We start from the raw sequence: 24772 nt of genomic DNA on the forward strand, positions 1-24772 counted from the left end.
ATGCCTGTGTTGCTGTTACTGGATTGCACATCTTCAGCAAAAGCATCATTTTCTCAACAGTGAGTCTGACAGGTAATCCACCTGTGGTCAAGCAGTACTGTAGGACTCCTCTGGTCTTTTTGCTTTTATGGTCCTTTGGCTCTTTCCACCCTGGTGGCTGTTTGGGATTCATCCCAACAGAAGAACCATCAGAGAACATCCTTGATGTAGCTTATAACCGGTTCATATCAGTTGATTTACAGGAGGAGCTTTGATAGGTCAGGAATACCCTCCTTCCTGTAGCCTCAGTTGTTGGAGTCCTCTTTAATTTGGGTAAGTTCATAATAGTGTGCGTTATTTGCTAGTAGTGTAGGTGGCAAATCTTTGCTCTTTCTTGATTTGCAAGAAGGTGCTTACTAGATAAAAGAGGTGTGAATAAGGGAGATCAGAGGAGGAGGAGTGTGATCATGAATACAATGAGTTACATTGCAGCATCTGTCAGAATGGGCACGGAGATAACCCTGAACACTGGTTCTGCCAGGATTTTGAAGTGTAGTGGAAAAGGTGAATCCGCACAAAGTATCTGTCAAGAAGGGTCTTTTTAAAGGTCATCTGCGAAGGTAAGAACATAAATTTTATTATTTTAAAGACTGATATTCATTATTTTATTAATTTATTTAACTCTGATATCCATACATATCTAGAATGTTGACTAGACAAGATAATAAATAAATGAAACTGCATGTAGCAGTATATATATCTTGAACGGAGTAACATTCTGAGGCAAATTCAGGGATTTCCCCTAAAGTCAAGGAATATCTGAGAGCTACGTTTTGTTGTAGTACATGTTGCCAGATCAAATCCGTGAAGTGTCACCATGTGTGGTGTGCTGTTTAGGCACATAGCCAAACACCTAAAATCTCTCCCCAAAAAGAACCGTCCATTTTCAGCTCAGCCGTTCCTCTCAAAAATAATTTAAAAAATTGCTTCCAAATTGTTAAGACATGCCCATTTTTTTTCAGTTTTAGTAACCTGGAACATTGTATTTGTTTTATTTAACATTGAGGACCCTCTTTAACATGTCTTCAGTCGGGGACATCATCTTCACTGATCAGAATCTGGCATAGAATTGATGAAGTTCGCACATTTTTGTAGGTTTTTATACTGTTGCACGCAAAGTATCAACACTGTGGCTGCAGAAGTGCATACACCCCAGAGCTCACTATCTTTTGCCATTTCACAGTTCAGATATTGCTCCTTTGTTTCTCTGGTGAAGTCCTGTGTGTGTTTACCTTAACATTAACAACACAATAAGTGTCCATGTGTCTGCTATATCGTGTAAGCCAAGACCAGCACTTGCATGTATCATTTCAGGAAAGAAAATGACATTGACATCTGCTGTAAGTATTAAAGCTTTGACCCCCTTCTTCAAAGGCAAAGAACTGAAAAGCTGATGGCATACTACTTCCAAGAAAATGGTGGCCATCACTAGTCCCAGGCATAAACCGAAGCATCACCGAAAGGTCAACGCAAACAGGTTGAGACCCGACCCTGCTTTATATCAAGTCTGGTGTCCAACTGGGCATCCGGTTTTCTACAAGTGAAAAGCTTACCTTGGTTTGTAAGTGCTCAAGCCTGAACCTTTCTTCAGCTTCAGTGAAAGTAAGGGGAGTAGGACAGTATCCAGAGAATTTTAGTTGATCCACTCCACATACTGTAATATCTGGACTGGTCACCACAGTCACCTTTCTCTCAGCAATGTCTAATCTTCCGCAAGCCCAAGTTCATCCATTCCTGTTCCTATGATGTACTAATTCCTTCTTCAGATCTCATTGCCACTTCGGGCAATACACAAATCTCTGTATCTCGTTGGTCATCTTCTAAATTGTTTAAATTCCTGTTTTATGACAGAAGTCACTAATTTTCTTCATAGTATTGATTAGTGACCAGTATTCTTACTTCAGTTTTCTTAAAATATGCATTTGCATTTCTTTTTTATTACTCTATACCGCCTTACTCTGTCAGGCCTTTGACAGATGCCTTCTAATGCCACATGAGTCTTTGTAAGTATGTTTATGACAAATATGCTTTTGCAAACTTATTGCAGTCTCTTAGCTTCACCTTCCAGCACCAAATGTAGCAACATTTCTCTAATCCCTTCCTAAAAGAGGGACTCTCACGGGGAGCTCTGGGTCTTTGTACATTTTCTCCTGTATGCCATATAAAGAAATTCTTTCAGAAAGCCATACTCTGTAGAGCCAAAGTAATTCTAATAGCCCCTTTTGGCCGCAACAGGTTTGGTTTCCTCTGCTGTGACCTCACTTGATAAAAGGAGTCTTGGCTTTCAAGAGCATCATCCAAGGCTCCTATCAACACCAATATCTGGACATGCTAATCACATGGTTTCTCCACTTCCTATAATGACCAGGGAAGTAGAATACCTTCTCAGGATGGTCCAGTTTACTCTTGGTATCACAAAAACCCTCTAGCAGAAAAACATCCAAAGGCAGGTTTTTCTGTCATGGGGTACCCAACAAGAACGAGACATAGTCATTGCTCCAGTAGCATCAGTCCTCGGTTTTTAATACATTTGTTTGATCGGGGCTGCAGTTTTTATACAGACAAAGTTCATCTTGCAGCCATCTTCATTTATCGGCAAGGTCTCAACCAGTCATCATTGACCTTGTCAGCATGTTTGTAAAGCATTTTAAGAGGGATTTTCTGATCAAGGTTTCTTTACAAAGATCCATCTCCTTATTGGGACCTCACTATTTCCTGTAGGGAGCATCTTAAACATGCTGCTAAAGTGGATCTTAAGTGTCTGTCTTAGACTCTATTTTAGTTGCTGTAAATCTCTCTAAGAAGCATTTCTGAAGTAGACACCCTTTCTTGGAAGACCATATTTCACAAAGATAGAGTGGTATTTACCCAGCATTCTTGCCAAAGGCAATGACAGATCTCGGTCTTAGTCAAGCTGTTAATCTCCCAGAATTCTTTTCTCACTACTCCAGTGTGGGTGGGTTTGTTACATTGTCAAGATGTTCACAGGTAACTCCCATTTATGTGTACAGACTGTATTAAGGATTTTAAGACTAAGATAATCATCATTTTGTTTCCTTTGCTTCTAATGGACGAGGCAAGAGAGTGACAAAAGTCTCATGGTCAGGTGGTTATCTAATTGCATCACCTTTTGCTATTCTAGTACTAAAACCTTACCATTCAAACTAAAAGGTCATTTTACAATGTCTGTTGCAACCTCAGTAGCCTTTTCCAAGAATTTGTCAGTGGATGACTTCAACAGCAGCAACATGGACTTCTCTGTATACCTTAGCTAAGTATTATAAGCTCTATCTTGTCAAGATCCAGGGCAAAATTTGATGTCACCATCTTGTAGGCATATTGTTTTTTTTACTGCCCATCCTCTTCTGCTGACAAATCTGCCCACATGCTACAGCGTACAGACTGGATCGATTAGGATACAAAAGTTGTGTACTTGTCATAACAGTAGGTAATGTTTATCCGTTGTCCAGTAACAGTACTATACCTGCGCACCTACCAAATTACTGTTTAAGCATCAGTCCGGAGGTTAGCCAGAGGCTGTCAGGGATGTCTATCATTGTAGGATACTCCTTTCTTCTTGTGTAGATTACAATGGCCGCATTCAATCCAGAGAAAGGAGGAGTGCAGCATGAGAAGGGAGGAAGAGCTCAAACATACAGGAAATGAAAGAGGTTTACTGGAGCTGCTCCAAGTTTAGCGTTCTTAGCCCGAGATCTGAAGTTCATCTAGGAGACTTCAGGGCATCCACTGAAATCTTCAAAAAATAAGTAGACTTTAAGCCTGTTTTTTGCACTTGTGTACTGTTTTTTTCTGAAGTGTTGCTTCATTTTGTACTGTTTTTTCTGCTGACTAATTCATTCTGCACTTTGTGTACTTCATTTGTATTTAAGCATCGCATTTGCTCATAGTTGCGCACCGCACAGCAGGAGATAGCTGTGCCTTGTGTATTTAAAAACACCTAGAATCACATTTTTTCCACTAAACACCACTCAGTGAAACCCTTTCAGCCTGCCCTGCTGCTGTTCGGATAACTCGGTTGCACACTGCTGCTCCTTGTGCAACTTGGTTGTGCACTGCAGGCAGCTCAGCTATGCACCATCAAGCGTCAGCCTACTTTCTTTGCTAATACTATATAGTGTTTAGTTCCCTTGCTAATCCCAGAGCAATGTGTGATATTTTGCCCTCGCACACACCAGGAATTGCTTGCTGCTGTGGACAGTATCCTAACATTTTGCAGCAAGCTTGATTGACATGGACGTCTAGAGGTAATGTAGCAATTGCTTCATGTATACTGACAACCACTTGCCCCTAAAGCAAACAAATACAGTATGTGAGAGATGTCACTATACCATGAAACTTGAATCAGTCATCTCGCATAATAAAGACATCAAAAAGGTTGTCACCTCACACACCTCTCCTCTTACATAAGATAGTCAAGACCCATAAACTTACAAAGAGCTTACCAGAAGCGCAGAGAACTCTTAAACGTAAACAACCCTCAAATAGTGGTACACGAACAGAATCCACCAGTACACATAACATGTATAACAATGTCTCAGCAGTCAAGCCCCTAAGGCAAAACACTTTTAAAACCACATTTTGTAGTTCTAGGTGATTCAGTAGTGAGACACACAGATGTCCCTCTCTCCATGCTGGACAAGGAGAAGGTCACAATCAGCTGCTAGGATCTGCCAAGTCATGCACTCACTCAAGTCACTCAGCAGCAGTTACCATTATAGTAAATGTTGGATTGAATGACTTGAGATGTACCTCTCTGGACTGTATGAAGTGAGAGAAGTTAGAGCTCTCAGACTGTGTGTGAAGGCAGGTATGTCCTTAGCCCTAAGCAAAACTCTACATTCACTTAGGATGATGCCACAGTACAGACAAAAAAATAGATTTTAACAATTGGCTTAGCTTCTGGTGTCACTCCCAAGAGTATCCAATATCTGTCAGCTGGGGAAGACATGGTCAACAGACCCCAATGCTTTGCCAGAGATGGCCTTTACCTGTCTCCTCAAGGCTTTAGGATATTGGCAGACACTTGCCTCCCCCACAGAACCTTTTTAGGCTGTGTTAAAACAAAAAAACTTCCAACGTAGAAAAATACTTGGAGAGAAACTCAAGGTCATGCTGCTTAATGACAGGAGCCTAAACAGTAAGCTGCAATCTGTGGAAGCACTCCTCACCTTGGAAGATGCTGACATCTGTGCAGTCACTGAGACTTGGTTCAAGGCTGTAGAGAGTACCTCCGGCTGTGCAGAGCTACAATGCATTCCATACATTCATACCCCAAAATGAGAGTCAATGAACCAAAGGTAGAGGTGTAGCCATTTTCATTAATCCAAATACACCTTGTAACTGGAGAAGCAGTACAACTCTTGAACTACTCCAGGTCCAAATAATGTTAGGCAAAACACCATACCACATCATAGCTCACAACAGGTCCCCACCATGAACCAGGATAAATACACCTCCTACCTGGACTTGCTTGAATCGCTCAGTATACACCCAGATACCTTGGTCATGAGAGACTTCATCTACCCATCCATCAATTGGGTGGCATACACAAGCAAAAACGCAGCCATGCTGAGGTTCCTGGACTTTAACTCAGATGCACTGGAACAGTTAAAGTCAAAGTAAACTTTGTCATTTCGATTCACACAAGTGCGAACTGAGCAAAATTAAGTTTCTTCGGACTCAATGTGCATACAATACATAGACTACATTTAACATGAAGATAATACACAAAATTCTATAGACACAGACGGCAAACACAGCAGTGATAAATACTTGCATTATTGCACTGATTTAATAGATGGTCACTCACTGCTAGGTTATTAGCTTATTTTCACTGGAAAAATTGCACTTCAGCGATTGATTGCCTGCCTTTATATTTCACAGTAAGACAGTTCAGTTTGATTACTGCTGACTTTGCTGTCTGGGCGCGGGTAAAACCTTGTTACATATTGCACTATAGAGACTTTTTAGTATTGTTGGATTACTGCCTTAATGTCCATTGTGAAGTGTACTGTTCTTCGAGTTCAATAACCTGATGGCTGGTGGAAAGAAGCTGTTTCTGAATCTCGTGGTTTTGCAGCATATGCTTTGAAAGCACTTTCTGGATGTTAAATGTTAGGCTGCACCCCAACAAGGGGCTCAAATGTCCTAGACCTAGTACTTACCAACTTGGGGGCTACTGCACTACTCCCAGTGTGTAGCCCTCCCTAGTTAAGTCAGACCTTAAATCTGTCTCATTTGAAGTAAAAATCAGACCTGACACCCCCCACAGGAGCAAAAAAATAGAACAGTTTCTCCAAAGCATACTGTCACCTCCTAAGCGATGGTATTAGTGGTTTCAAAGCCCCTTCTAACACAGCCAACAATGACTCCTATACAGAGAAGTACACAAATGCCCTGTGTAGCCACTTAAGCAAATATATTGACTCGGCAGTACCTGAAAGGACTAAAACCAGGTCCTTTCACAAAAAGCCACCTTGGTGGACTGCAAGTATAAATAAGTTATATAACAAAAGAAAGACACTGATATCTTAAAAACAAGAAGGAACATACTCCGCAAAGGAAGACTACCCTACACAGCCTAAACAAGCAAATCAGAAACCTTTAAAGTCCTCTAAAGCAAGTTACAAGACTAGGCTGGCATCCCTAGCTAGAGACAATCATAAGGCATTATTTAACTGCATCTGAAACCTCAAAAGGGAAATACCCAGTTGTTTGCCAAACTTATAGTGGACAGCACCACTTACACAGAACCTGAAGAAATTGCCAACCTGCTGGCTAACTGATTTGACAACAGTTTCACCTCCCTGTCCCCATCAGCCATACCCCATAACATTCCTTGATACCTGTTCACTACCATTTGTCTCCAAAGAACAGATCGTTCAAGTGCTCTCCAAGGCCAAAAATACGGCCTGTATGATCCCAGGCTGCATACTAAACAATCTAAAAAAAACATAGTGGAACCACTGAGTTGTATCTTTAACTGTAGCCTGAGCACTGATTTTGTTCCAGAGGAGCAGCAAACAACAGTAATCCCCTCGCACTGTATCTTTAACTGTAGCCTGAGCACTGATTTTGTTCCAGAGGAGCAGCAAACAACAGTAATCCCCTCGCACTAAGTGGGTCCATCATCTGACTCTAGGAGCTACACACCCATTAGCTTGACCAGCCTTAACTGCAAGGCCATGGAAAGAATCATTATGGACCTTACCAACCAGCACATAGGCAACCTTTAAACTTTTGGCCCAACTCAGTTTGGTTTCATCAAGGGGTAGATATTGCTTATTAAATCTGGTGAACTGAACTGGCTAAGGTGTTTGATAGAATTCCCCACTCAGAGATTATTGAGAAACTCTCTGAGCTGGCTATCAACCCGTACATCACTAGATGGATAGCAAACTGGCTCACAGGTAGAACATAGTCTGTTAAAGTTGGGGACTCCACCTCCATCAGTAGACCACTTTACCAGTGGTGTACCACAAGGATCTGTACTGGGCCCTCTACTATTTGAAATTTATTTTTCTGAAATCCATTCAAAAGTTGATGGTCTGTGGCTTACTAAGTTTGCAGACTACTGTAAACTGGGGCGCAGTCTCCTAATGACATCAGAAAAGACTAACACATATGATTGGTGCCAGGGCCATGGACTGAAAGTAAACGCAAAAAATGCCTCATTATCCCCTTTGGCAAAGAAGTAGCTCCTACTAGTTAAGATCTAGACAAACACCCCTGTAAGCTCAAACACAGTGGTGCCTGACTTGGGAATGCAGATTGATGGCAATCTAAACTTCGATCACCATGTGTCCACAGTAGTAAGGAAAGCCTTTTACACTGCCCATCTTGTAAGTAAGGGCATCGCATCCAAGACCAGGGAAGTGAGTAATCCACTGTACTCAGCTCTTATCAGACCACTGATTGAGTACAGTGCTGCCTTCTCTGTGTACATCACTTGACAACTTGCAGCAGTTGGAGAGACCAAAGAGGTTTCTAACCAAGAGAATTCAGGGCCTCCAAGAGATGACTTGCATGGAAAGACTGAAAGCCCTATCACTGTACTGTGTATCATACAAGCTGCTGAGCAGTGTCTGACCCTGCCCTAATGGAAATGCTGAAATCTGCAAATCAAATGGGGCAAGAGTCACTTGCTCCAGAGATCTCAACCTGGCCTGCGACATTTAACAGAACTTGCATAAGAGACACTTATGTCTCCTAGAGATTGCTGCTCCTCTGGAATTCCCAATTCATGTGAAACAGACCTCCTCAATGACATTAAGCGCAACCATGAAAATTGGATGGAGAAATGCAAATACACCCTGGGGGGTGGTACCTATGGCCCTCATGGACAGGGGCACTCTGTGCTGATCATAGTATCGCTCTGCAAATTTAACTGTGGTCAACTAGGATACTTGGGTGGGGTTTACATTGTTAGGCTTGTAAAGGCCTTAGGACCAGTAGCCTAGTAACCTCCTATGAACCTATGAATGTTGCCTAGACAAAGGAACCTGCAGAGTAACTAGTGCATGTGTTACAGTAAACAGACAACATCAGCAGGATCTTTCATTATAGTAAGTATATAACTTTTATTTCTTGCCCCCACCATGCCTCTGGATGATTGTCTGGAACTTACGATCATACATCCTTATCCAAGGGTGCAGTCTTTTGAGTCATCCAGTCGCAGATCATTGATAGTTGAGACTTAAAACTCTCCTGAAACAGCCACTAAGCCCTTTAGTCCAGCAGATTCTAAATGAGAAGGGCTTGCTAGGTCGCCTTATGCCAGGGCATTGCATCTTAGTACCTGTATATAAAGTGAACATTTGTTTGGGTGGAGGGTTGAGAAGTGTGCACAGGAGGTGCAGCACTGGAACTTTAGAAGTGTGTACCCAGGTATATTGCAGACATCTCTCCAGTGTGTGCTTCCATTAGCTGACATGTGATTCAGCCCCAGCTTCTAATTCCCCAACTCCTGCATTGGTTATTAACCATCTTGGAAGGGCATGTTGTCATGTTGCAGTACAACTTCATTGATGAGTCTGATGATCTCAGGGCTTGTATCTGTTGGACAAATGAGGACAGTGGGTCCTCTCCAGTCCACTTGACCATCAGATGAGCAACCCACTGGAAATGCTGTCAGCCTTAAGAGGAGCAGATAGTGTTGGCTTGAAGCCCCTATGTTTTTGAGGAAGAAGCCCTTAGTTTATTGCATCCTACTTTCCCATAGCCTGTCAGTATGAATGCCATCAAAAGACAGCATGGGACAGTTTCATTGCCCATTCAGCCCTCATCAGGGCAGGTGATCGCTTCAAGCTTCCAAGTTAATGGGTAGAGCTACTCACTAATGATCCCAGTGTTAATTCCGCCATGATCTCGTGCATCTAGCGTAGATCCCAGCGAAGGCAACATTTTTCTACCTTACTGTCAGAGGAGTAATTTAGAGTTTTGGACAGGTTTGGCAAAGTAATTTACTCCTGTGCCATACTGGGGTTGAGGACCCTCAAGTGATTATATCACCTGTCTCTGTTCCATTCCCACTTAGTAAGGAACACTTAAGATAAACGTATTGACCTCCCTGAGTCTGGGCTTATCGCTGTTCTTCATGATGCCTTTTGGTTTGTAAGGCATCTTTTGTGGCTCCTGATGTAATTTTGATTATGCTGTTGCTGTAGCTAGGGCCACAGGTCCAGAATGTGTCTGTGAATGAATGTGGCTGAGTTGTCCTCCTTAAAGGTAGACCTTCAGAACAGGATACTGCATAGCTCCGCCCTTTGAGGAAGTACTCTTCAAACAGCCTTTGTAGGACCTGGTCAGTGACCTGTTACAGAGGAGAGAGTCTTTATGATTCTGTTTTTCCTTCCCTTCCTGTTCTAGGATTATCCATCTCCAGGAGAGAAAGAGGTCTCCTTGCTACTTGGGGGGGGGGGGGGGTGACCTTTATACACCTCTCAGTCTCTTGTTCACCACTGATGACTAAATAACTCAAAAAGTTGTCTGCTGGCCATTCTTCCACAGTTCTTACTCCAGCTTTGGACTGCTGTTGGGAAGCTGTGGTTCTGTGAGGTAACCCCAGTTCTGAAAACTTTCACAGAGGACTAGTGTGTTGTATGTGTAGTCCCTTTTTGAGCTCACTGTTGCTGCCCTGCAAAGAGTTTTGCTGACCGATTTGTTCATTTCATTGGAACTCTTGTAGCCTGTCTTGTCTGAAATGCTCTGAGATGGATGTAAAGACCTATGGATCTGTGTATATATATATATGTGTAATATATATATGTAATATATATATATAATATATATATATATATATATATATATATATATATATATATATATATATATATACATATAATTGCTTCCCCTTAAGGGGGGCACCTGACATCTGGGGCAAGAAAAACTGATGTAACGGCGTCGGCTGCATGCTTTGTACCCCTGCCTACCTGACGTCACAGAAGATGAGACAGCAACCAACGCAGGACCCAAGACTTTGATAATTAGGCCGACTGAGGGCTACTGCAAGTAGATAACCCAAATGTGATGACTGCAACAGTGAATACACTCGAGCATCTACATTTATGGTAAGTGTACACAACTGTACTTTCTGCAGAACTTCATCATACTAACCACAGTTTGTCATGTAGTTCCCAAACTCTGATAAGGGCTCCCACCCACCTTAAAATACCTCTTCACTTGCACCAAATTTAGAACCCCAGTTGAAAGCCTTCCTATGTTAACAAGCCTATTGCAAATGTCTCATGCCACATCACATAACTTCATCTAAACATCTACTAGTACTACTATCCATACTAGCCTTGCTTTTTGCGCACAGCCTGGTCACTAGCTTGTTAGTACATAGTTGTACTTTTATTCTGATTGCATTCTGTTTATGTAGACTTTCTGTTTCAACTTGTATTTAGTTTGTTTTTAAAAGTTTATTGTGTCCCTATTGTTCTCTCCTTTTTGTACTTATTGTGTTTGTGTAATCTGTATTATTTCAGTACAAGTGTTTATGTAGTGGGCATGACCCCCACTTTCCCACACACAGTGTTATTCCAAATCAATAATTAGATTTCAAAGACAACTGCCATACTCAGGTTTTGGGTTCATAACCACCCCCCCCCCCCAACGAGGTTATGTAACCATGTCATTGATGTGTATTGGTGGTAATGGCGTAGGGAGTACTTTTTTAGGGCTTGCCTCTCCCCACAAACATTGACAATTTGCAGCTAGTATTGTGTAATTTTAAATTCTGTTATGTATGCTACATCATTACTGTATTCAGCACAGCATCATTCTTTTTATTATGAAGTATTAGATGCCTTTTTATGGCAGACTTGTGTTTTCTTAACTAAGCTGGCCTGCTAACCGACTTTATTGTAATGTTCTTAAGTATACGTTTTTAGTGCTTTTCTTTCTTTTTTACATATATAGGTGGTGGCAAAGGCAAAGATATGTCTAACATCATAGGGCATCGTGGAAAAGACATGTCTGCTATCTTACAACAAGAAGGTGAAGAAAGACAAGAAAGCCGGCGGCCTCAAAGAGCTGCTGCATGCCGCAAAAAGAGGAGGCGACTAAATGACCTAGATAGTGACAGCAGCTTCGATGATGATGAGAGTGAAGATGAATTCAAGATCAGTGAAAGGTATGCAAGAGTCAGGGTGTCTCTTGCTAGAAATGCACTTTATTTTCTTTTTGTCTGTGATAATTGGTAGCTTTCATGTCACTCATATAAAACTACAAGTCTTACTTTGACTGGGTGCTCTTGAGAGAGTAACACTTGGAACACACTAATCGTTTCTGCTTGCATAGCTCTATTCAGTTCTCAAGCCCTGTCTGTCTGTCTGGAGGGTGGCTGTTTTCTGACTGTTAAATGTTTACCTGCTGCTTGCTTTTCATCCTATTGACACTGTGGCTAGTGCCTGCAATTCAAAATGTAAAGATTTTGGTATACAGTGTTAGATATGTTTGTAATATATTCAGTCACCTGACCGTTTAGTAGTACTGAGTCATAACTTTATTTCCATAAATCAGCTTTATTATACCATTTAGCAGTATTCATAGACTTAAGTAAAGCGAAGAACAAATGAAAATTAGGCCAGCATGAAAACAAGCCATAAATTACATCATAAACAAGTCAGAACCTTTTTGTTATGTTTGTTTTGTTTAGAGGAGTAATTTTTAAAATATAATTCATAAGTTTCCCAAGTACATTTGGTTCCTTCCACTCATGGATACATTTTGTGCAGGGCTGTGGCTTAACAGTTTAAAAAAAAAAAAAATAAAAACTAAGCCTGTTTCCTACCTTTCCTGTAACTAGTGTTCCAGATACAGATTTGCTGTATCCAGGACTGTTTGTAAGCTTCTGAGCCCCCCAAGCCTTTCTGTGTTGGAGGGAAGCCTTCTAGCTTATCAGTGGGGGAGAGGTAAGCATTAAGTAACCTGTCTACCACATAGAGTGGTTCTGGCCCAGAATTTGTAATTATTGGCCGTTTGGGCAATCTTCCATCTCTCTGAACTTTCTGATTTGAAAGCCTGCATTTGCACTTGTTTCTGTCCTGTAACTCGTCTAGTGCAGATACAGATTCTTTGTTTTAGCACTTAAATTTGCTTATTCATACTCAGCACTTGTTCAGAACTTGTAAGCAGTAAATAAGCTACTAATTACTATAGCACTCAATCTTCCTCATTACCTAAACGAAAACAGTTTTTGTACTTACTTTTCTCACTGGCGTTGAGAAAAACAGCCCTTGTACTCACTTTCCTCACTTATCTAGAGGAAAATAGTTTTTTATTCAGGCATGTCCAAGGGTCAGCTTCCAGTGTTCTCCCCTGTCTATCTGATGAATCTGGGCATCTTGAGGCAATGTAGAAATTGCCTCATGTACACAGACAACCCTCTCCTCCTACCACCCAACACTACAACCTGTGAGAGATGCACTTATCTAGCCAAACTGGAGGTAAAGCTCTCACCAACCAAGACTGAACCTAACAGTCATGAGGAGAAGGTAAACATTTGCACCACACCACACTCATCACATAGTCTCACTACGGCTACACCACCAAAATCCACACATAGAAACTCAAAAACATTTGCGGAGGCTCTCAGTAATAATCTGCCTAAGCAACAGAGACCTCCAAAGCAGAAACACAAGAAACCTCCATCCCCCAACACAACCCAAATGACACATAGCCCACAGATTCAGTGTGCCACTCAAACACAGCTAATAAGGCAAAACAACATACCCAACACACTAGTCATAGGTGACTCTATAGTCAGGCACACTGATATCACACTCACCGGGCTAAACAAGGAGAAGGTTACTGTCAGCTGCCTGTCGGGTGCCAAGATCCACCACATAACCCACGCACTCAGGTCACTCCACAACAAGTACAAATATGAGTCTGTCATTGTCCATGTTGGTGTGAATGACCTGAGGCATACCTCCCTGGACTACATGAAAAGAGACATGGAAGAGCTCTGCGATCTTGTAGCCCAGGCAGGTATGATCCTAGCCCCGAGTAGCATTCTGCCATCGCCCAGAATGATACCGCAGTACAAGGACAAAATGATTGATTTCAACAATTGGCTAAGCTTCTGGTGTCATTCAAAGGGGATCCAGTATCTGTCTGCTTGGGATGACATGGTCAACAGACCACGATGTTTGCCACAGATGGCCTGCACCTGTTGCCCCTAGGATTCCGGATACTGGCTAAGGCTCTTGCTGCCCCTATAGTGCCTTTTTTTTAGGCAGGGTTCAAGTAACAAATTCACCACCATAACAGAAACAGGCAAGCAAAAACGGAGGGTAATGCTACTCAATGCTAAAAGTCTAAATTTCAAAATGCACTCACTTGAGGCACTCCTTAAAATGGAGAACATCGATATCTGTGCAGTGACTGAGACCTGGTTCAAGGCTCCAGAGAGCACCCCTGCACTACCAGGCTATAACTCATACCACACTTTTCGGCCATCTAACCTGGACCGAAACACCAAAGGTGGGGGTGTGTCCATAGTCATTAAACATATCCACACCTCCAGGCTAGTTGCTCAGCATAATGCATCCGAGGTTATCCAAGTGCAACTAACTCTTGGCAAAACTGCAATCCAAATTGTAGCTTGCTACAGATCCCCCACCATGCCCAAAGATTCCCACTCCTCTTTTCTTGCTGTACTGGAAAATATTATGGTTCAACCAAACACCCTAACAATGGGCGACTTCAACTACCCCACCATTAACTGGGAAAACTACTCATGTACTAACTCCTTAGCGCAACGCTTTCTGGAATTCATAAACTCCAATGCCCTAGATCAACTTATCCACACCCCCACCAGGGGCAACAATATCCTAGACCTAGTCATTACCAACGTGAGTGACCGGTGTTCCACACCTGAAGTCAGCTCCTCGTTGGTTTGATCCGACCATAAGCTAATCACCCTTGATATCCACATCCCACCCCCACCCCCCATTAAGGAAACCACAGTAAGAAATTTCTCCAAAGCCAACTTCATGCTTCTTAAGACAGAAGTAGTGAACTTCATGACACCCATGCAGATGGACAATACAGTTACAACTGCTGAATCCTATACAAATGCACTCTATAAGCACTTATATGAGTGCATGGATCATGCTATCCCAGACAGAACCAAGACACTGTCCTCCAAAAAAAGGAAGCCAATCTGTGGTCCCCTGCCATAAACAAACTGTACAACAGAAGGAAGAAACTGTTGCAAAAAGAGAGTAAAATCCCATGAGTGGAGGAGCTCCCTGGTCAGCCTCAGTAAGAAGCTGAGATCCCTTATAAGATCCTCCAAAGCTGGATACGAAAATAAAATTGTCACTAATTCCAAGGACAACCACAAAACATTCTATAGCTATGTCAAGAATCTCAATGGCAACACCCAGATCTGCTCTGAGTTGCAGCACAAAGGCATGAAAATTACAGAACCAACTGATATTGCCAACATCCTGGCAGATGGGTTCAGTGCTAACTTTACCCCCACCCCCCACCCCTTAAAGGGCCCATATCTATACAGGACGAATGCAGAATCCCTGTAATCACAACTACGCAGGTGAAAGCTGTACTCTCTAAAGCCAAAAACACAGCATCCATGAGACCAGACAACATCCCAGGCTGCGTTTTACACAAACTTCAGAATGAACTGGCTCCCCAATTAAGCACCATGTTCAATAATAGCCTCGCATCAGGCTTTGTGCCCACTAAATGGCGCACAGCAACAGTTATCCCACTCCACAAAGAGGGAGCCACCACTGATCCCAGGAACTATAGACCTATTAGCCTGACGAGCCTGGTCTGCAAAGCCATGGAATGTATCATCATGGAACTCATAAACAAAGACATTGGTAACCTCCAAACTCTGGATCCCACCCAGTTCGGGTTTGTGAAAGGCAGATCATGCCTCCTGTACTTGATCGACTTCTTTGAGGCAGTCATCAAAGCCGTAGATGAGGGTAAAGTGGTTCACACAGCCTATCTTGACCTCGCCAAGGCTTTCGACACCATCCCCCATTCTGGAATTATAGCTAAACTCAATAAACTAGGCATAAATCCTTACGTCACAAGATGGGTTGCCCACTGGCTCGCTGACGGAACCCATACTGTAAAAGTTGCAGACTCCAAATCTGACCTCAAACCAGTGACGAGTGGAGTACCACAGGGTTCCATCCTGGGACCGCTCCTGTTTGGTATTTACTTCTCTGAAGTACAGGCTAACACAGAAGGCCTCTGGCTAGCGAAGTTCGCAGATGACTGCAAACTAGGAGCCATAGTCAAGTCCCCAAATGATGTCAACATCCTACAGAAGGGCCTCTCTGAGACAGATGCCTGATGTCAGAGCCATGGCCTCAAGCTCAATGCCAAAAAGTGCAGTGTCATCCCCTTTGGTAAAAACTCTGTACCCATGAATTACCACATAGGCAGCAATCTACTTCACACCGAATGCGTGATGAGAGACCTTGGGACCCAGGTGGACAGTAGTCTCTCCTTTGATAGTCACATCGCCACAGTAGTCAGGAAGTCCTTCTACGTGGCACACCTCATCATAAAAGGGTTCTCATCCAGAAAAAAAGGTCATCGTTACCCTCTACTCATCACTCATTAGACCCATTGTAGAGTACAACGCCCCTTTTGGAATGTACCTCACAAGACATCTGCAGCAGCTGGAAAGGCCACAGAAGTACCTCACAAAGAGGATTACTGGACTCAAACAAATGCCCTACACTGACCGCCTCAAAAAACTCCAGCTTTACTCTGTAGCATATCACCTACTCAGAGGTGATCTCTGCCTAGCATATAAAGCTATGTCAAACCCAGAGCTGTTGGACATGCTACACCTAAAGAAATCCCAATCCCTCCGAGCTACATGCTATCTTGTCACCACAATAAACAGGACATGCTGGGGGGATCGATTCCTATCCCAGAGACTTCCCATACTCTGGAACAGGCTACCCATCTATGTCAAGCAAAGTTCTTCATTAGCACTCTTCAAGAAAAATCTTGATGATTGGATGGGAAATAGGAAATACACCCGGGGGATCACTTCTGTGTCTCTGCTCGTCAGTGGCACAGGGAAATAACTTTCTTGGGTGGTGTAAGCCAGGGAACCTTGTTGGCTAGGCTTGCGTAGGCCCTTGGACCGATAGCCTAGTACCTACCTATGAACCTTATGTTGCTACCCTGGATTTTCTTGTCCGCTGGGGCCCTGACTTTGGAGAGTTTTCTCCTGGAGTTCTTTTCTGCTTTACACTCTAAATATGTGACTGGCCAATAGCATAATATGATACTAGTGCAAGGGTTGTGGGTATGGCCCATTGACTTGTGATCGATTTAACAGATTGTTTAGGTGAAAACATTTTTATAAGCTTATTTCTTAGGCCCTAGTGATGTTGACTGGTAAATCCTAAACCCACCCTTGCAAAGGAGCCTTTATTATCTACAAAACCGTAGTTAATGTAACATTCCTCAAGGTTGCATAACCTCAGGCAAAGTTTGAAGTTTTTTGGTGATGTGGCTTGTCAAGTTGATCAGTATTTGAGAAACAGTACATGCACTAGTGCAAGTTGCATTGCCTATTACTTGTTCTTTGTTAGCCTTCTGCAAGCACCTTGAAGGGCTTACTGTTCACCTGCCCACCTGTTGCTTAGCCCCATTTAATTTTCTCCTAGCTTGACATAAGTAATATTGCCTAACCCTCACATTTAGATAGCAAGTTAACTTTTCTTATTTCTTTAGTCCCACTCCTTGCTTAATCTTGACCTGACTTCTTACATCCGTTCCTAAGTTGCCTCCATCCATCCATCCAGTTTCTACACGAAGCACTTCCAAAGTATGACAGCATCCTAGCATGGCACAATTATTAATACATTTCTGCACCTCTCTCTCTGTCATAATTATCCTAAACATCCTACTGTATCTGTCAGTCATGCTGTACTCAATTCACCGTTTTCTTCACACACGTATTATAACTGAAGTACTACACAGCTAACATTTTTTTCCTGTCCTGCAGTAATAATAGCACAGGATGCTCCTCTCAGCTGTTATTTTCTTCCTTGTAGAACACTAACACAGTAATCTGCCCCAGTAGCTTATAGCCTCAAACAAGAGGAAACAACAGATGGCATAGTGTTGCAAAGGTAGCACTGTCTCCTCACAGCAAGAGGTTCTCCGGTTCGATTCTCGTCTGTAGGGCCTTTTGTGCAGAGTCTGCATGTCCTCCCTGCATTTGTGTGGGTTAACCGGGTGCTCCAGTTTCCTACCATGTTACAAAGACATGCGTCTGGAGCGTTTCTCCTTGGACCTCTGCTAAAAATTGGCTTTGTTCTAAGTCAGACTTTCCTGGTAAACAAATGTTAAAAAAATAAATAAAAATAAAAACAAGCAGCAACATATGTAAAATGGTTGTATATGTTGTAGACTTGTTTACAATGTCCTCATTCTTCCTATTCCTCAAGCAGTTTATTGCTTCCTTCTCTGTTTCTCTAAATTTGTTTTTATACTGCCATGCAAGTCATCTTTAGTGCTGACTGATTTAAATGTTACCCTAAAAAGCCATTGAAAAATGAACTTGCCAGTCAATCTGAAGTTAAATGAAATTAATAGAAGGTTGTGTAAATTCAGTACAGCCCTGTATTCTGTATCTTAAGCTTATCTTAATGTCCCATTCATGTAGCAAAAGCAGAAACAAGGTCCTAATAAAAATGGCAACTTTCATCATCCTATTCAGCTGAATCTTAAGACTTTACTAAATGAAAACTAAGGGTATTAAAGTGGTGACTTGTTGTCCTCCCCCTTGCCTGTCAAGTCATCAGCTTTGCTGTGGCTCAAATGTCCCATTTGTTTTTCATGGGCGAGAACCTGTTGAGGGAGGCTGTCATCCAATTTTCTTCTTGTCTTAATCCTTCCCCTAGTTGCAGAGTTGCATGTTCCTAGCCTCTAGGACCAGTTTTGCCTTCCACTTTGGACATGCATATTGTTGCACATGCCTCTTTAAGGCGATCACATGGACATAACTTGGCATAGCCAGGCTCACACTCCAGCCTTGTATGCCATATACCTCTGTCTTTCCAGTCAGTAGGTGCTGGCTTCGTAGTAGGATGGACTACTGCCTTTCTCGTGATGAGCGAGTGTGTATTCACCATTCTTTTATCACTTTTCCTCATTGGCTTCTCTAGCTTCTTGGTTGCTGGTTGGTCCCTAGTTGAGCACGTCATAGGACTTTATCCCTGTTTTGTCATGGACCCAGCATTTAAAATGGCAACTTTAACATCAGGGTTCTTAATAAAGTAAGCATATTTGAAAAGTAGTAGAAGTGATATAATCCGGACTTTGTAGCTGCGACACAAGTCATGCAGTTAGTCACTCAGTCGATTTTGAAACTGCTATTCTTTCCAGGGCAAATAAACCTGGCTTACATTGTAGAAGTGGGACTTCAAAGCTTTTAGACTGTTCACTGTGTGTTTTTTTTCCTGATTAGGCAGACAACCAGAACTGAGTAACCTGTGAAGTCACATTAAAGGATCGTTAACTCATGCAGTCCTTAACAGTCGGAGGCTAGTTAATCCCTTGCTTCTTTAAGTCTTCTAAGCCAAGAATGTGTTTACTTCTTGAGAATTTTTTTCTAAAATAATCCATTGAAAACATACCATATGATTTCCAGTATCTCATAAATGATACAAGGTACAAAAAATGTAAAATATATTGTGTTGCAGATTTATGAAAAAATAGTTTTGTAAGCAAGTGCTAGGTAGTTAATCTACAGACCATTGCAAGCCTGGCCAGTAAACCTTATGAAAATGTGCCATCCAGTATCAAGAAAGACAGTGCAAGAAATACTGGAGGAGAATGAGGCTTGACAGTCCAATTATCTAGGTTTACCTTAAAGGTAACATGGGTGCCACCAGAGCCAGATGAAGTGCTAGACAACATAGGCAGCTGCCTAGGGCCCATGTTGTTTAGGGGAGGCCCATGTCTAAAAAAGATCTTCCTTAAATAAGCCTAATCACCTTGTGGGAGAATTCTGTAAACATCAGGGCTGTATGACCTTGCAGGAGACTCCTGTAAGGCTTCCATAAACATCAGGGCTTTAGGAACTTGTGAAAGACTTCTGTAAAACACAGCAAGCCCCAGAAACCTTAGCATTAGGACAGTGTCCTAACATTTCGTGTTTAGAAACTGCAGGAGATTTTAATTTAGGAAATCTGAGCAGTCAAGTAAGAAACCATGTGAGATTTAGGACCAAGCATGAAACCATGGAAGATTTAGGGCATAAGAGCATCCTATATGCAGAGAGCAAACAGGGCCACCTCAGTAGCCATTTCAGTGAGTGCAATTGGAAGGGAGATGTGCAGTAAGCTAACAGAGCAGGTGTGTGTGTGTGTGTGTGCGTGTGTGTGTGTGTGTGTGTGTGTGTGTGTGTGTGTGTGTGTGTGTGTGTGTGTGTGTGATGAATCAATTAGGGGACTGTCTAGTTAAGTGACTTTGTTAAAGTAAAACCCTGAACCTTAATTATTGGCAAGCAGGTGCCTTAAAACTCCTGACAGGTCTCATTTAATCTAATTATTTCCATTTGTTTGTTTTTGTAAATCAGTGAGGATTGCAGGCATTCGTAGTTGTTACATTCAGTGTCAGTGGTGCAACAGATAACATGTTTGCCTTTGGAGCAGAAGGCTGTGGGTTTTGCCCCCTCATGAGGTATATTGGTTAGTGACATTCCTATGCAATATTAGGGGAGGAGTGCCGCACTGCTGTGTGTCCTCCTCTGGATGTGATGCCTAGTAACTATGAAGCTGTTGTCTGTTTGCTAGACATTCCCTATTACACATATCTCACCAGCACACCATTTTTTTTATGTAACCTAGACAATTTATTCTTCAATGGCAACAGGCACTGCATTTGTAGATGAAGCACTGAAATGCAAACTTGTTTGTCAGCAACGTCTTCATTAGTTTCCTTTGAACAATTCCACATTGAACAACTTTTACTTCTGTAGAGTTTGTGCATATTGACTGATACTGGTGGATTTTAATGACAACAGTTTCAGAGGCCTTTTATGGTTGAAATGTTCTGAAATGGGTAGTTTTTTTTATTGGCTCATATCTTTTGTTTTACTGCTTACTGGAAAAATGTTCAAAACTACAAATTTAAAACACACACTAACAAGTGGTTCTGTATTAAACATGGAATATGATTTAAGACAGACAAGAAGGTGAGTCAAAAAATATGTGCATTTATGCATGGTTCTAAAAATTCATGCAGGGGGCCCATGGTTTGAAAGCAGCCCAAAAATGCACATAATCTGCCACTGGCCAGATTCATTTTGAATGAATGTGGGTTTCAAAGGCAGGGAAATTTAATATTGCTCATCCTAAGTCTGTTTTCATTATGAAATTGTATTGTGTTTAACAAATGGATGTTCATCGTGTTACACTGCTGCAGTCATCACACTTGGGTTATCCTGCCATCAGGCGGTCCCACAGTCGGCCAGAGTTCCAAAGTCTTGGTCCGGCGTCGGTTGCTGTCGTTTCTTCCCTGACGTCAGTGCGCCAGGGGTATATAAGATGCATCCGACGCCATTTTCTTCAGTCGTTCTTGCCGCGCGGTGCCCGAAACAGAAGCAGTTCGCAAGTGCTGGTCTGCCGACTCCTGAGATTTTCGAAGTCGAATTTCAGATCCGAAGTCTTCAATAAAGCTAAGTACCCCATTGGGGAAACCTTTTTCTTGCCTCAGACCGATGTCAGAAAAAGTTAATAATTGTATTTCTTGTGGAAAGCAAATACCTCATAAGGAGTTCCACTCTTACTGTATTCCATGCCTGGGCCCTGATCACGACGTCACTAGTTGTCGGTTTTGTGTTAAATTCAACAAACGCACTATAAAAAGATGTTTTGATTTTGCTTTGCACTACTTTGGCCGAAGGTTCAATTATACCATGCCGTCGGATCAGTCGACGAGCTCAATACCGAAAAAACGCAAAGACAAGGATAAAGACAGGCATCGGAGGTCCAAAACCGATGACGAAACCTCTTCTAGGCCAGTCGCCAGTTCTCAGTGAGGCGCTTTTGCAGCCCCTGACGCCCACTACCTCAGAGCCACAGGCCGCCTCCGACTCCCACGTGGAGACATCTAGGCCTCTGGAAACTCAAGGTATTGGGCCTACGGAAACTAATCCCTCAGTTGGGTCCGGAGCCGCTGAGCAGGCATCGGCTTCTGAGGGTGTTTTCAGACCTTCACAACTTACCATTAAAACAACGGCCAAGACAAAGGTACCATTAAAGACAAAGAAACAAGTACAGCATTCTCCTGGATAGTCCTCCATGCCTAAGAAACAGATGCTTAAAATGGCCGAAGACCTCATTACTCTAATCAGGGGTTCCCATCCCCCTCCTGAGAAAAGGCCTAGGCAGGATACAGACTATGATTCCTCTGATCAGGTTTCCATTTCCTCTGATTCCTCTTCAGACCAGGGATACTCTCTACCCCCCATGACGACTCTGATGCTGAGGAATCTATCCCTTCAGCCTCTCCTCCTGAGGATTATTCTTTTGGGGAAACTTTACATACCATGAGGGAGCATTTCCTTTGGGAAAGTCAGGATTACTCAGAATCCAAGAAAAGGCACAGGGATTTCCTTTTATTGCCTCAGCACAGGCCCCTGACTATTCCGCCTGTGCTAGATATTGTGGATGATGTGTTCTCTGAATCCAACTTATCTCCCGATTCCTTGCCCTCTGCACCAGCCAAGCCAGATAGGTACTACAGAGTCCCTGACTCAAGTTTCTTTATAAAAACCCTTCGGCTGATCCAGAAACTATTTTCCAGGGTCCAAAAGGGGTTAAGGCTTCCATTGCAAAAAAATCCAGTACCCTCTGACAGAGATTCCAGAACTTTGGATAGATGGGGGAAGAAAGTATACACTTCTGCAACTTTAGCAGTAAGAGCTTTAAATTGCCAGTTTCACATGCTTAAATACCAACAATATTTAATGGCTCAGTTAAAACAGAAAATGCTTGAAAGCTCAGAAGCTCCTGATTGTAAAGAAATGCAGGATTTATTGCATGCAGTTGAACAGGTGGGAAAACATACTCTGCAATGTGGTTTTCATTCTTTAGCGGCCTCTTGTAGAGCCGCAGTTGTAGGTTCTGTGATTCGAAGGCATTCTTGGTTAAAAGAACAGAGTTTACCTGATCATGTTAAGGCAAAATTATTGGATGCTCCTTTACAGCATGATACCTTGTTTGGTGTTAAGGCAGAAGAAGTGTTAAAGAAAATGGAGGATAAAGCTAAATCTATGCAAACAGTCATGGATTTCTTACAGGTACAGCCACTTTGATTTAGCAGAAATTGGCCAACAAAAAATTGGTCCTTTCCAGTGTCAGACAGGCCACAGAGAGGCAGATACAGATGCCCAAGAGGCAGATCTCAACCCCAAGCCTCAAACAGACAATGATAGTGGAGCACCTCAACCCCAAAAGGAGGAGAGGACAAGTCTCATCCTTACAGGAAACCGTCACAATGACTTTCCCCTTCGTACGCCACGCACGTCCCTTTTGGAAGCCCCCTTGGGGGAAAGCTAGCACTTTTTTCTCAAAACTGGCAAACAATCACCCAAGAAAAATGGGTTCTGAATATTGTGTCTCAAGGTTACAGGTTCCACTTTCATATTTTACCAAAGCTAAAAAGAATGCCAGACCTGCCACAAAATCAGTGGGCAGAGGCACAAAAACAATTTCAGCTCCATGGACATGAGAGCTATTCAGAAAGTACCACAACAAGAACAAGGACAAGGATTTTACTCAAGACTCTTCCTGGTCCCCAGAAAGGACAGAGCCTGGAGGCCCATACTGGACCTTTCAATTCTAAATACTTACCTGGATATTCCGAAATTCAAAATGTTGACATTACAGCAGCTTCTACCCATGCTGGGCAAGAAGGCTTGGCTTGTTACTCTGAACCTCAAAGAGGCATACCCGCGTGTCCCTATCAGACAACATTGCAGAAGATACCTCAGATTCAAAGCTGGTACAATGCACTATCAATCCTCTGCACTGCCCTTTGGCTTATCTACTGCGCCCAGGGTCTTCACAAAGTGCCTGGCACCAGTAATTGCTTTTTGCAGACAAAAAGGAATTCAAATATATCCATATCTGGACGACTGCCTCATTCAAGCAGAGACCAAGGACATTCTTCTACAGCATCTGGCATTTGTGAAAAGGTTGCTAACTTCTCTAGGGTACACAGTAAACGAAAAGAAGTCAAAACTAGTGCCTTCACAACAGATTATATTCCTGGGTGCCAGCTTAAATGCAACGGCCCAGATGGCTTACCTCACGCCAGACAAACAAGTTCAACTAACTCAGTATTTTCAATTACTGGCAAAAACCTCCCATCCCACTGCAAGAAAAATTCTGCAGGCCCTAGGATTCATGGCATCCTGCATACTACTAATACCATATGCCAGACTGCATATGAGGAAATTACAGTGGTACCTAAAAAGTGTTTGGACGCAACACTCTCACAGTTTAGAAGCAGTAATTCCAATGATTCCCTGTCTACAACAGGAGTTTCGATGGTGGGCACAGGCATGTCACCTAAACAAGGGTCAGCCTTTTACCCAACCCACAGCCAGGCAAACTCTAACAACAGATGCTTCGGATTACTCCTGGGGAGCACACATGGCAGGAAAATGCATTCAGGGCAAGTGGACCACAGACCAGATGCATCTTCACATCAATCAAAAAGAGATGTTGGCTGTTCAAAATGCCCTAACAGCTTTCAAGGACCTTCTGCATCCAGGACAACTGTTACTAAAGACAGACAACACCACAGTAATGTGGTACATAAACAAGCAAGGGGGCACTCATTCTTATCCCCTATGCAGGCAAGCCATGACCTTGTGGAACACAGCTCTAACGTATCAAGTTCCCCTGCAAGCACAATTCCTGCCAAGAAAGAAAAATACTCTGGCAGACAATCTAAGCAGAAATATCATGGACCCTCACGAATGGAAATTGAATCCACAAATCTTCAGCATGGTAACGCAAAAATGGGGATGCCCAGACAGATCTTTTTGCCTCCCCACTGAATTGCCAACTACAAAAATTCTGCACAAGGACGTATCACAAACAAGCATGGAAAGTGGATGCTCTTTTGTTCAGCTGGAAAAACCTAAAAGTTTATGCCTTCCCCGCCACTGCCTCTCCTT

The 24772-nt window shown here is 42.6% G+C and overlaps 1 protein-coding gene across 1 annotated transcript in view; it reads left to right on the forward strand.

The window, feature by feature from the left end:
- The window catches only part of RSF1 (remodeling and spacing factor 1), an 801570-nt gene that overhangs the window by 575303 nt on the left and 201495 nt on the right, over window positions 1-24772 (forward strand). The window contains exon 6 of the mRNA XM_044073343.1: window positions 11482-11695. Within this exon, the coding sequence (XP_043929278.1) occupies window positions 11482-11695 (214 nt within the window). The remainder of the gene's footprint in view (window positions 1-11481; window positions 11696-24772) is intronic.

This window comes from Protopterus annectens, chromosome 5.part1, assembly GCF_019279795.1.
Source record: "Protopterus annectens isolate FY-2018-M chromosome 5.part1, PAN1.0, whole genome shotgun sequence".
Classification (NCBI taxonomy): domain Eukaryota; kingdom Metazoa; phylum Chordata; order Ceratodontiformes; family Protopteridae; genus Protopterus; species Protopterus annectens.